Source organism: Hypomesus transpacificus, chromosome 5 (assembly GCF_021917145.1).
Source record: "Hypomesus transpacificus isolate Combined female chromosome 5, fHypTra1, whole genome shotgun sequence".
Lineage (NCBI taxonomy): Eukaryota > Metazoa > Chordata > Actinopteri > Osmeriformes > Osmeridae > Hypomesus > Hypomesus transpacificus.
The window spans coordinates 4929326-4942982 of NC_061064.1; the positions used below are offsets into that span (position 1 = coordinate 4929326).

Consider the following 13657-nt stretch of genomic DNA (forward strand, 5'->3'; position numbering starts at 1 on the left):
GCTTAGTTAACTTTTTACTACCTAAATTCATATATCCCTCTCCAATAGGTTGGAGGGCAGTCAATGTCTGTTGGTTACAAATGGGACTGAAACCGAGCTAGCAGGATAAGGGGGTTATGTGACTAGAGTAGTTAAGATCTCCACTGCAGGGGCTTTTTAGCACAGATTTACTCATTGACTTGAATTGCATTTCCTTCATGTATAACCAGACTGAATCTGCATTAGACTTGTAAATGTTGCTCTGCGATGTATTACATGTTAGTGTCATATTTTTATTTATAATTTACCCTGAGTATTAACTCATGGAAGGGAGATGACACAACTTCATCCAAGGATTGTAACACTGTGTCTGGGATCTTTGACATTTTCAATCATAGTGTTTGTGTTTAGCACAAGGCAACAGGGTCATTCAAGTGCTTTACCAAAGCACACGTTTGTTTGACTTTTTTTTTTCTGACATGAAGAAGGCCTAGCTGGAATATTATTCAACTACAGTATATCTGCATAAGCTGCCAAAGAGAAGTGTTTTCTCTTACTACCACCACTGTTCTTTTAACCAGTACTCTGCCTGGGAAGAATTGGAGGATGGGAGTTATAGTTTTGGATGTGCCAGTTGAAATGCATTCTATAACATTTTATTGGATTATCATCACAATGTTATCAAGGAGGCCTGTTGAAGTGATTTGAAAATGTGCATGTCATGTAAAAGTAAACAAATCTACTGATGTATATTAATCAATATACATCAGGGTAACAAACCTAATATCGTCCCATAATATCACACTTTTTTTTTGCTTCATTTAAAAATATATATATTTGAATGTAGTGTATGAAATAGTTTACCATTCATGCATATCACTGCAATGATTTGTGACGCTATCTCATTGGTTGCCACTAGAGAGAGCAGATTGGCATTAACATTCAGGTTATTAGTGTTCGATACTTCAATGTAAACATGTTATCACGATGGTGTAGATTTTAGACTCAGACAAAAGACTGGCACAGTAAAGTAGCATGTGTGTAATGAATGCAGAGTCACTGGGCTACTGAACAGGAACCTCTACAGATGTTTATGGATCAGCTACAGGCCTTGAACGCTGACACGTCAAACACAACATGGCATTAATGTGGAAATTACAATATATTGAACTACTGTACTGTTTATCGGAAATGTCTGTAAAGTTAAAGTGTGGGAACAGTGGTCAATGGTTGGTGGTTTTTCTTTTGTAGTGTACTCCGAGTTGCCTTGACGTTCATGATCAATTAAACCCATTGTCAATCAACCGTCTTCTCTTTTTTGTATTTGATTGAGTTGTTAGGTGTTCTTTTGAAAATGTTGTTCCCTGTAGACGTGAATTGTGCACACAGACGATAATTTAAGTACATTTGGAAGGAATCTTCTTGAGATCTACAGAGTCCGGCGTGTAGGATGTCTTCAGAATGAGACTGCAGATTCCTGGTAACATCTCCAGGGATGGTACAACGGTGGTGGGGAGGGTATAAATGGACATAAGAAGTGGGCAACTTTTATCAAGTGAACACCTAAATCAAAAGCACAACGGGACAAGCGAAAGAGCCTTGAGAAATAGGCCATGTATTTGTGCATTGTCCACACATATTTACACACACACATTGACTCACTACCCAGAAGTACACCTATGCTGTAATTCTGTGTGCAACAACATCAGACAGAGGATGTTGACACAGTATTGTTTTGACAGACGTGGGAGTGCTACCCCAATTCTTAATGCAATATTGGATTTCACAGCACTCTGGCGTCACTGGAGCTTGTTGTGCACACTCCCAAACATCTGTCTGAGAAGAGTTTTGTGACATTCCACACTGAATTGTTTACGAGGTGTACTGCACACATACAGTACAGGACTGTGGATGGAGTTGTTGACAGTCCTGACTTGGACAGGCCCGAACTCGACTCCACAGCAGAATGACGGGATTTGGCTTCAGTTGAATCAGAAGCAGTCACGGCATACAGCATACACTGCATACCTGCTAAACACACACCTCATCCCCTCCCGTGCTGCGTACCTACTAAACGCATCACACCCCCTCCTGTCCTTGACTCATGTTGTTCTACAGGTTTACAGTATTCCCTCGACGCCTGAGAATTGTTCATGTGTTTGGATGAACGCGCTTACCAACAAACAAGAAAGTATTCATGGACATTCTGTGGACATTCACACCACTAAGGCACAACACCCTTTTCAACCAGCTTTGGCTGTGTGACACATGTGGGGGTTTGATGGCTGAGCGGTTAGCGAGTCGGGCTATTAATCAGAAGGTTGGTGGTTCGATTCCCGGCTGTGCCAAATGACGTTGTGTCCTTGGGCAAGGCACTTCAACCTACTTGCCTCAGGGAGAATGTGCCTTCACTTACTGTAAGTCGCTCTGGATAAGAGCGTGCGCCAAAGGAGTAAATGTAATAAGCATGGTGCAATACTAGCTGATAAATATAGATATAAAAGGAAATGTTGTGACGAATCATACAGATACAGACGAGGGGGAGGGCGTAGCAGAGTGCACCTACGTTTTGCAAGCAATCTAGTTAGTCATAAACAACTAAAATAAACCCCTTTGGCACTTATTTGGTTTTTCATGTGTTGGCTACCCGCAATGTTTGGGGCTATCTTGTTGTTATAATCAGTGACCTATGCACTTTGTAAAGTTCTCTCTTGGAAGTCGCTTTGGACGTCTGCTAAATGAATAAATGTAAACACTCAGGCCTGGCTAGTTAATGAGCACTGCTAACTAATGTGCACTCTTCCCACATGTCAAGGGTTGAGCAGGTATGAATGAAGAAACAGTGGAACAAAAAGAAGACACATGATAATGAATATAAATGGACAGTGACAGTGGAGGAGAAAACCTATGCGTCTCAGTTTACTGTACAGAAGCAGAAACTCCATGTGAACGCTGGCTGCACTCACTTCCTGGAGGGAATTTGGGATCAGGTGTGGCAGTAAATAGAACGCAAAGCCAACACGTAATTGAGTGCCAGGAACTCATTGGGGGTGGCGATTATTAAAGACTAGCGGGTATTTCCACCTCCTCTATCCAGACTCTCCAGACAGGAGTGACGTGTTTGATTATGTGAGGTAGCACAAGCCCTGTCACTGTTCACCACCGCTGAGCTGTCAGCTGGTCATCAGTGTCTCAACGAAAGATTACTGAAAAGGCGTCATGAGTCATGTTGGGAATGTCCCGGCTATAAAAAACAAAAGGAGTGGAAGATCTCATGGATGACATGGATTGAAGTGTCAAAGGCATATGCATGAGATGCATACTTTTTTGCACCGTTGGCCAGTCTGTACCAATATGCTCAACCTTGAATAAATCATCTAAACCTGCAATAATAATTACTAATCCGTATGAGCGACTAGACTTATCTATAGTATATAACGATTTGGAATAGTATTATTCCAAAATTGAATAATTCTGAATAATAATTGCAAACCACTGTGATTTTAATACATTTTTTGGTTCACCTAATGCCCCTCCCACAGAAAGGTGGCTTTTAAGCAATCTTTTGTCAGGCATTTAAACCTAGAACATTAAGGTTTCATCTCTCGATCCTAAAGACCTACAGTCTCATGAACCTGTATTGCCTTCATCAGCACATTTTAAAACAGCACCACATTCTCCAACATCACAACAACCCTTTATTAACCAAACAAACATCAGCATTTTCTTCTGAAGCATATATTTCTTGATTAAAAATGAAAACGTCAAAGATCAAAGTTCCAGCCAGCGAGATCTTGATAAAGGACTAAACACTTAATGTTTCTGTATCCGCAGGGTGCAGGCCAATCTCAATTCCAATCCAAGGTTTTAACCCTACAATTTTCCACCATCATACATACGTAATCTGAAAACAAGCATCTCTCTCTGTATGCAAATAAAACAAGGAGGACTACCATGTTGATATGTTTGTGGGTTCACCAAGCATTTGTGGTCCCTGTTACATATTTGTCGTTCTTTGGAAGATGCCTGAAAACGACGTGGCTGCGTTCGGAGCCACCACTCTGATCTTGTCGGGACAGGATCACTTGTACATAATTAACACTGTGATCCAGGTGGTCGGCTGCTTCACACACAAAAAGCCGTACAATATAACGCACACCGCTGGATCTCCAGTTGGACGCTGGACCCCTGTGGACCCCTGTGGAACAAGCATGCCCAGCATGAGGTCACTCTGGCTGGGTCTTCTAGCCCTGATGCAGCCTGGCTTGCTCACGACCCATCCTCTCCGACACCCTGCCGGACAACGACCCATAAATGGACCTTCTGGTGCTGAGCTGGAGTTTGTGGAGGTATTTATGGGTGGCTGCATGGAATAATATCCCTGGTCAGAAAAGATGAGGTTGTCAACTTGACCTCGACATGCAATGAAGCACCTTGCTAGGAAGGTCAGGTTTTCCCTGCTTTTAGACGGATTTATTGGTGTGCGGTCAAGGGTTTGAGCAGCGCAGACTAACATACTCCCGTCTACTTTGCATGACAAGTTTCCTGATGTTACAGAGATAACGGTTCAGCTACTCACCAGACTCTAGTAAACTGTTGCTATAGCCTACAATTAGTGTGAAACAATAGTACATATATGTATATATCTAAATAGCACTTTACACTAAGTGCTTTAATATGGTAAAGAACATACAGTATGTTCCCTATGTCCCCGTACAGTACATATTTGCTTTAGTCTGATTGTTATATAATAATGTAATGACTGCAGTATTCTAAGAAGTTGCTGAGAACTACATGTGAGAAAGGTCTTTCGCTTGATGGAGGTGCTCAAGCAATGTGTGCTCTCCAGTATCTTTGTTTAAGTTGTAAGCTATGTTTATAAATTGTAGCTCAACAGTTGGTTACTTACTTGACGTCTGTTATTACCTGCACATCCATTTCAAAGGGTTTGTGGTTAAAAAAGCATGGAATGTTTACTGAATGGAATTATTGGTTCATTAGTTTCAGGTTAAACTTATCTGTTTCGTGTTATTTAATACAGAACTGCAAGAAACAATGGAATGTCTGCTGCCTCAGGGAATCACTTGTGATTTACTACTTCTGATAACTTTCTGTGATCTGACTTTTAATGAACTTACTGGCACGGGAACTATCAAGCACCACAAATTGCTTGAGTGAAACACAGAACTCCTCTAACGGTACTCGACCTTGAAGGCTGTCATCATTTATTCAGCGAGCTGAACCATGTGTTCCCAGGCTTACCTGAGGAGCTTCTACGGCTACAGGCCCGAGCCAGAGAGGCAGAGGAGGGCTGCAGAGGTGGGGCCACTCCCCTCAGCGGAGCTCCGCCACAAGGTACGTGAGATGCAGCACTTCTTCGGTCTGCGTCAGAGCGGGGAGCTCACGGGGGAGACCCTGGCGGCGATGAGGAGGCCCCGCTGTGGTCTGTCGGACGTGGAGCCGTTTGGGGAGACGATACGCTGGAGGAACAGAACCCTGACCTATCGGTAAGGGAGCAAACCCCGTCTGAATCCTAAGGTTTTACTGTGGCAGCCAGCTCTTTTTCTCAGTCTTCTGAGGAGTCAGTGTTCAGTTGCGTCTGAATCTGCATGCGGCAGTGAAACACGGCAAATGCAGATGAAACAAAAATGCCGGTCGACGTCCCTTATCTAAAAGGTCAAAAGGCAGGAGCAGGGTAAAAAGTTGTCATTCTATAGTCAGGTCACACAGGCAAAAATGACATGGTGGTAATACCAACACCCTACAGGATCTCCACCTACCGCTCTGCTGCCCGACCCTCACTGGTCAGGAGAGCCTTCAGGGCGGCATGGAAGCTGTGGGCCGAGGTCACGCCCATCCGCTTCCAGAGACGCAGCAGGAGGGAGGCCGACATCGTCATCTCCTTCCACAGAGGAGGTGAGCGCTGAGGAAACGGAGGCCGACGTCCTGTTGTTGAACCGCAGTGGCAGACCCTGTGCATCCGTCAAAGAAAACAGGGCTTTTGTGCACGATCGCGTTGGACAGTTTGAGTCGTCTGTTTCAGACCACGAAGACGGAGCGCCGTTTGATGGAGAGGGAGGAGTTCTGGCCCACGCCTTCCTGCCCGGAGCAGGCATCGGCGGGGACGTGCACTTTGACGCAGAGGAAGACTGGACCTTCAATGCCACCGGTCGTGCAACACAGTGCCCAATAACACTTTAACACTGTGCGTACACTGCACAAAGCACTCATCTAACATGCAGACTCTTGTCCCCTTAACAGGTTTCAACCTGTTTGCGGTAGCAGTGCATGAGTTTGGACATGCTCTGGGTCTCACTCACTCAGCAGACCCGGGGGCGATCATGTACCCAGCCTACAATTTCATCCCTCAAGCTGAGCTCCAGCTCTCCTACAGAGACGTCAAAGACGTCCAACACCTGTACGGCCTCAATCCCAACTTCGAAGAAATGTCCCTGAAGAGGCCACCGCCAAAGACACCCAACAAATGTGACCCAGGTTTGTCATTTGACGCCGTGACAGGAATGCAACAGGAGATCCTGTTTTTTAAGGACAGGTAGCGTGATTTAGTACGACACCTAACAAACACTCACTCTTGGTCTATGTCAGAGGAGCTCATCGATGGTGAGAAAATATGACTATCTCGTCAGGTTTATGTGGCGCATGCATCCTCTGTTTGAGGAGACAGGGATCACGCTGATGAATGGGCTTTGGACGGAGGTGCCTCCTTTTCTGGATGCGGCCTATGAGAACGTCGAGATGAACAAAATGCTGTTTTTCAAAGGTACTTTCATCTTAAAAGAGGACTGGGGTCAATACTTTGTATTCATTTGGATTCATTTCACTTCAGTTCACTGTGGTGGTTCAATGAAAAGATTTTTGCAGTTCATCAAAGCCTTCCAAATCCTTCCATTGTGTTTGTATCAGGTTCTCAGTACTGGGCGATTCGTCAGTTAAAACTCCTTGAAGACTACCCCAGAAACATCTCAGACTTCAGCTTCCCCCCCAGAATCCAGGCTATAGATGCAGCTCTTCACATCCGTGTAGCCCTCCTTACTGTGTTTTTCACTGGACATGAGTGCTGGAGGTATGGCCCTGTACTTCCCCCCTGTACTTCTCCAAGACTGGTTAACTGATACCACTACACTATTCACTTCCGTATCAGTGCAAGGTACCAATTATGTTAAGTGAAGTCATGCACTTACAATACCAACCCACTACTACTATGTTTGTTTTGTTTTATGGACACAATAAAGTAGATTGTCATCTGTGACAACAGATGACACAACCCACTGGCAAAACCTGATGAGTCACTCAATGTGTGTGTTGTAGTCATGCCCAGTGTGGTTTTGGTAGAAGAAATATTGTATCATTTTTTATATTAGGATTTTTTCCTCGGGAGTGGTGAATTCATGTGTAGAATTAGAATGGTGACAGGTTCTGAATGTTCTCCAGGTACAATGAGAAGCAGGGGAGGATGGAGGACAGCTCTCCTCAACCTATAGCTCAGCACTGGCCAGGTGTCCCCACTCCCCTGGATGCAGCTGTTGAATATGAGGGTAAATACCATCATGCAAGTATGTGAGTGCAGAATACAACCTCAGAATACACGATTCTAATGGAACTTATCTATTTCCATCCATAAAATCTTTCCTAACAGGATTTGTCTACTTCTTCAAAGGGATTATGCAATACAAATATGACCCTAAGCTCAAATATGTCATCTCCACAAGACCTGCAAATGACTTACTGGACTGCAAAGTAGAACTGGGCAATGAGATACAGAACCAGGGTCAGGGATGATCATGTTGGCCTCCAGTCCTACAAGGCTCCCCTCTCCCCTCTCCCCTCTCCCCTCTCCCCTGTACCCTGTACCCTCTCCCCTGTACCCTGTACCCTGTACCCTGTACCCTGTACCCTGTACCCTGTACCCTGTACCCTGTACCCTGTACCCTGTACCCTGTACCCTGTACCCCGTCCCCCCTCTCCTCTCTTTGCCAGTCTCTGCTCTGATGCTGCTCTTGGAGAAATACAGGATGTGTGTCATACTGTTCAGATGCTGTCCAACCACAATTTCCCTCTTCCCATGCTGACTGACAGATCTCACGAGCAGTCTTCATGAATCAGACGATAAAATGAATGAATGAAGAATGAATCAGTTGATCTCAATCATTTGGCATGAATATAGAGGGTTAGGGAAATTGTGGTCTCTCTAACGTAGAACATGTGTCGTACACTTGTATTTGGTTTCATTAATCTGAATCATGTCTATAACCTGTTCAATTTGTATTATGCCAAATAAGGGAATATGATTACAGCTAAAACAACAGTCTCTCAATAGGATCCTCTGTGTTAGGAAATCTGTGTTACTTTGATATTTCACAATCATAGCGCCCAACGTGCTGTGACTGAGGGAAAATAAATCAAAACTGGTCACATAAATAACATGATTTAAGCTTCACATAAAGGATTTACTTTTATATATAAAATACATGAATAATAATTCCTATGTTTTGTTAATATAACTGCAGTCATGTGAATGTTGATTCAAGTTGGTTCAAGTCTGGATTGATTTATCAGCTATAACATGATTGCAGGGATAGATGATAACTGACTCAAATGTTTACAATAATCGCCATATGTCATTACCTGTATCTTTCTGTAATTTAACTGAACTAAACTGACAATGGCGTTATAACAGGATTCAGTGTATATAGTTTTATATCTAGCACTATTCAGATGTTCAAAAGACAATTTAATGTCAATACCAATCATATCTAAAAGGTTGTTGAACTGAAAACAATATGGTAAACAATTATTAACGTGTGCTGAGCCACTTTTGCGACACAAAACCTGATAGAGTTCCGATGTTGATGATCGACCCCAGTAGTAAAAATCCTGACCATATGGCAACGAGACAGACAAAAGGACAGTTAGAGCTCTCCCTAGGAGGTGTTCATCAGTGTTTTGCAAGAGGCCAAATGTGATGGTCTTTGAAGTCAAAGTGATGTGAATGTCAAAAAAGCGAACACAAACAACAAAACAAACAACAACCATTTATTTCAAAATGCAAGGCATCGAATATGAAGTAACATTACACAAAATGTGGAAACACATTTTGTGGTGTCTGCTCTGTCAAATCAGCTTCCTCTGACATTACACCCTCATCTAAAGACGTAGGTCTGAAGGTGTGCAAATGTTCTAAATACAAAGAGGAAGGAAAGGGGACACTCAATACTCATCAAATTGTTAATGGCACAACATTCCTACAGGCTTGAGTGAGGTACCCCGATACAGCCGTAGCAGATTTAGACAATTCCAAAATATTATGTATTTTCTCTGCCTACTTGGCACATCTTATGTTCATCTCATTGACCTTTAAACTGAAATAAAATAGTATTAAAAAAACGTCTGTGTATAAAATGTTTATTATATTGCTGGAAAAATCCAGTGCAAGCAAAGTGTTGTGAAATGTTGTTGAAAAAGATGATTCCAACACAGGTACAAATAACATCATAAATAACAACAACAACAAAACTGAAAGAAGACCTGTAATAATCCCAAGTCTTGTAATTTGTTAACAAATATGATAGAATAGTGCCAATCATAACAGAATATTATATATGTAACGTTGAGGTAATGATTTGTCGAAAAGCTCTTTTGTTGTGGAAAGATCCCAACAACCAATGGATGGGTAGTTTATTTCCTGCCCGTGACTCAGTGCAGTTGCCCAACACCTCAGGGTTATAGAGTATATAAAGCTGCTGGTTTTACACAGACAGAAAACACACCCCCGAGGAAGAGGCATCATGAAGACTTTTCACCTAAGCATTCTAGTCAGCCTGGCAGTGGCAGTGTACCCTGTACCACTACTGTCACCTACCGAAGAAGATGAAACTGTAGCAGACGTAAGTTTTTCACAAACCTTTTTCCAGAAGTTTGTGTCTTAATATTTTTCATGATTTCATCTTAAATGTGTGTGGTGCTTGTATAACTTTGTCTTTCCAACCCTATCCATTCATTTTGTATTACATGCATAACTGTAGTACTATTCTTACTCTTTGTCCACTCCAGTCTTACCTGAAGAGGTTCTATAACTTAACGGAGGTGGGGTCCAAGGCCAGAAATGGGCTGTTCGAGCGATACGAAAAAGTCAGTGAGATGCAGAGGTTCTTCAGGCTTAAGGTAACTGGTACGCTGGACCATGAGACCATGCACATGATGAAGAAACCCCGCTGTGGTGTACCCGACGTCGCTGCCTTCTCCACCTTCCAAAACAGCCCAAAATGGCCGACCAACCAACTTACCTACAGGTGAGAGAATAAAGAGCCGATGTAAAAACATGTGGCTTCGGCGGGGATCAGTTATTTTTTCTCCTGATCAGAAATCAATAACCTTCAGGAAGTTCTTGATAATTCACTCTATGAATCACAAAAGAAGACTTTCAGTCAAACTTGTATTGGTCTGAAACATTCAGAGATGTGCAACGCAAATCCATATCCATACAGTTTCTGAATGGTGTCCACTGTTTGTGTGTTTGGCATGTTTAGGATTGTAAACTACACGCCCGACATGTCTGCGTCGGAAGTAGACTTCTCCATCGAGAAAGCTCTCCAGGTGTGGGCTAAAGTGTCACCTCTGACCTTCACACGAATCTACAGTGGCAACGCTGACATCATGGTCTCCTTTGGAGCAAGAGGTAACCAACCATCACCCCTTACCAGATGATTGTGTATTTGAATGCTACTTCTCCTCTTATTCTTATTCTCCTACACTCTGGCAAGAAGTGTCACACATCCTCTACTGATAGGTTTCTGAACTTGTGTTTCAACAGTGTTGGTAGATCGAATTTCCCCCATGCCTGTCAAGCTTATGACTTTTATCAGTATGAGTGTTGGAGAGACAAGTTGATAATGTGATGCAATGGGCACACACAGTCCAGTTCTTAAAGGTCTGCTGGTTTTGATTGACACTCGATTGACACTTAAAGTGCTGTGGGATGTTTGAATAGCAGGGTAGGAGGGAAACTTTCCTCCATTAGTGCATGCTACAGGTATGCATCCTCTGACAGTAATCCCTTGGCTGGAGGCTTGGAGGAGTGACACCACTAAACATGCATGTCACCATTCATCCACTGTACTGTACCAATAACACGCCAGTACTGGATCTGAAACTCTGTTCAGCCAGTTTGATTGAGCAGTGACATAGCAGTGACAACCTTTTGGTTGAGAGATGTGATGTCCTGAGCTTTTTAGTGTATCTAGAATCACACTCTACTTTTCTATCATTTACTTCTCGAATTGTACAAGCCAAGTTTGTCTGTTAGATGGAATATGGTAGAATGATTGATCACATTTCATGTGAATGTTCTGACCCATTTCTGAGAACTCACACATCTGTCTTGTCCACAGAGCATGGTGATTTCTACCCCTTCGATGGCCCAGAAGGCATCCTGGCGCACGCATTTGCCCCTTCCCCTGACATTGGAGGAGACGCCCACTTTGATGAGGATGAGACCTTCACTTTCGGTTCAAGCAGAGGTATGTCACTCGCATCACGACGCAATCTCTCCTATTGAGATGGATGCCTCTCACCTGAAGCTAGGCAGCTGACATGTTCCATGTACGTTTCGTGAAGACCAGGTGTTCTTGACAAAGTAGAATTTCTCGACCGCTAGAGCCAGCCTGTAATGCTGTATTTTCTCAATGAAGGGTACAACCTGTTCATGGTGGCTGCCCATGAGTTCGGTCACTCCATGGGCTTGTCCCACTCCAACGACGTGGGCGCTCTGATGTACCCAATCTACCAAGGATACAGAGACCCCAACACCTACGTTTTGCCCCGTGATGATGTCAACGGCATCCAGTCCCTCTATGGTCAGTATTACAAACAAACAAACAAACAAACAAATGAACTCATGACATTGGAAACCATGACAACCAAGCATCTCCCTGTTAGACCCAAGCAGATCATTCTGTGTTGTGCGGTGTGGAACCAAACAGATGGTTAATGTTGACCTCTCCAATGTTCAGGCCCCAACTCAGATGTGAACCCAGACAAACCTGATCCTAAACCGCCCACGACCCCTGATGCCTGTGACCCTACCCTGGTCCTGGATGCCGTCACCACTCTGCGTGGAGAGCAGATGTTCTTCAAGGACAGGTAAATGTCACATGATCTCCAACAGACTGAAAGGAACTCTTGAACACCTCTGGTTTGTCTCTGGAAGAGGTATTTCTTCCTCCGTGATGCAGAGATGGATACCACTTCTGTTACCAGGTTCTTCTGGCGCGTGAACTCTCAGAGCAGTACAGCGCAGCAGAACGTCATCAAGACCTACTGGCCCGAGCTACCTGACAATGTTGATGCTGCCTATGAGAGTGGAGAGAATTACAATGTCTACATCTTTAAAGGTAGGCCCAAGGACTCTAAGGGACCCAAACCCTTTGTAGCTCTTCTAAATACAGTAAAAAAATGCGATGATGTAATATTTAGAAGCTGTTGTAAATCAGTATTTCTCCGGCTTTACAGGTAACCAGGTCTGGGCTGTCTCTGGCTATGATGTTATCAGAGGCTATCCCAAATCCCTTAGCAGTTTGGGTTTACCCAGGACAGTGAGAAAGGTTGACGCCGCCTTCTATGATGAGGAATCTCGCAAAACCTTCTTCTTCATTGATGACAACTACTATAGGTGGGTGCTGCTTTTCCTGAAACCATGACTTGATAGTCTGTAGAAACGTAATCTTACTGGAAGAGAACAATGCCAACTACCATACATATGGACAAAGTCATGGTCTCACTCTGAGTTTGTGTCTGCAGTTATGACGAGGCGAGGAAGACAATGGACAAAGGCTTCCCCAAACGTATAGGAGATGGCTTCCCTGGCATCGGTGGCAAAGTGGCTGCAGCCTTCCAAAACCAAGGTGAGTGAAACAGCAACTACTGAATACATAACTTGCATGACACAGCAGACTGACATTGGTTTGGATCCTCAATAGTGTTGCCACAGAAATGGTGCAACAGATGTCATTAAATGTAAGCATTTTATGTGTTATAAATTCTATGTGTTAAAACGTGACTCATCTTTTCATGGTTGTGTTCTCCCAGGTTATACCTACCTCTTCAAGGGGCCCTCAGTTTACGAGTTCAGCCTCAGGAGTAAAAGGCTGTACCGTGTTCTCAGGAACAGCTACTTCCTAACTTGTTAGATCAGTTACCTCTGATGACCAACAGTGGCCAGTAATAAAAGCAACAATGTATGCTGCTTTTGATGTTTTTGTGCTTTGCAAACATGAAATGTATTTAAATCAATATTTAATGTATTTAAATGATCACTTTTTGTGATTATTAAAAGTTTGTGCTTTTGTCCTGAAAGAGTTATTGAATGGTGTACTGTATATGAAGGCTTTCTATTCAAATAAAGTATAAACTAATATTAGTTCTGTATTTTGTCTCTTTGCCTCATAATGTTGCATTATCTTTGACTAAATAAGTAAATACCATTAAAACATAACATTTACACATAGTCAAGTTATATTTAATGAAATATATAGGAATCAAATCAAGGGATTTTTTTTGTGTCAAAGTACACCTCTATGTACTTGGTTTACAACTGTTTTGGTCTTTAAGGTCAGTTCACTAGGAGCCAGTTTATGGCTGAGTGGTTACATTCAGCTATTCC

At 43.0% G+C, this 13657-nt stretch overlaps 2 protein-coding genes across 2 annotated transcripts; both read left to right on the forward strand.

Annotated features, from left to right (window-relative positions):
• The first annotated feature begins 4304 nt into the window (after positions 1-4304).
• LOC124468279 (interstitial collagenase) lies at positions 4305-7779 on the forward strand. Its single transcript, XM_047020939.1, has 9 exons — positions 4305-4328; positions 5236-5486; positions 5747-5895; positions 6023-6148; positions 6241-6532; positions 6627-6760; positions 6904-7063; positions 7432-7535; positions 7637-7779. The coding sequence occupies exons 2-9, from the start codon at positions 5344-5346 to the stop codon at positions 7777-7779; spliced, it is 1251 nt and encodes a 416-aa protein (XP_046876895.1). The 5' UTR covers positions 4305-4328; positions 5236-5343.
• A 1979-nt stretch (positions 7780-9758) lies between these two features.
• On the forward strand, positions 9759-13414 carry mmp13a (matrix metallopeptidase 13a). Its single transcript, XM_047020850.1, has 10 exons — positions 9759-9884; positions 10051-10289; positions 10527-10675; positions 11388-11516; positions 11688-11852; positions 12009-12138; positions 12256-12389; positions 12508-12667; positions 12796-12899; positions 13084-13414. The coding sequence occupies exons 1-10, from the start codon at positions 9786-9788 to the stop codon at positions 13182-13184; spliced, it is 1410 nt and encodes a 469-aa protein (XP_046876806.1). The 5' UTR covers positions 9759-9785; the 3' UTR covers positions 13185-13414.
• The last annotated feature ends 243 nt before the right edge of the window (positions 13415-13657 follow it).

What these genes read in the sequence shown, in the direction of transcription:
- mmp13a (XM_047020850.1), top strand. Translation starts at nt 9,786, where the DNA reads ATGAAGACTTTTCACCTAAGCATTCTAGTCAGCCTGGCAGTGGCAGTG. An exon ending in CGGCATCCAGTCCCTCTATG is followed by an intron (nt 11,853 to 12,008) that starts GTCAGTATTACA and finishes TCCAATGTTCAG; the next exon opens with GCCCCAACTCAGATGTGAAC. An exon ending in ATTGATGACAACTACTATAG is followed by an intron (nt 12,668 to 12,795) that starts GTGGGTGCTGCT and finishes TTGTGTCTGCAG; the next exon opens with TTATGACGAGGCGAGGAAGA.
- LOC124468279 (XM_047020939.1), top strand. Translation starts at nt 5,344, where the DNA reads ATGCAGCACTTCTTCGGTCTGCGTCAGAGCGGGGAGCTCACGGGGGAG. An exon ending in CATCTCCTTCCACAGAGGAG is followed by an intron (nt 5,896 to 6,022) that starts GTGAGCGCTGAG and finishes CGTCTGTTTCAG; the next exon opens with ACCACGAAGACGGAGCGCCG. An exon ending in ATCCTGTTTTTTAAGGACAG is followed by an intron (nt 6,533 to 6,626) that starts GTAGCGTGATTT and finishes CTATCTCGTCAG; the next exon opens with GTTTATGTGGCGCATGCATC.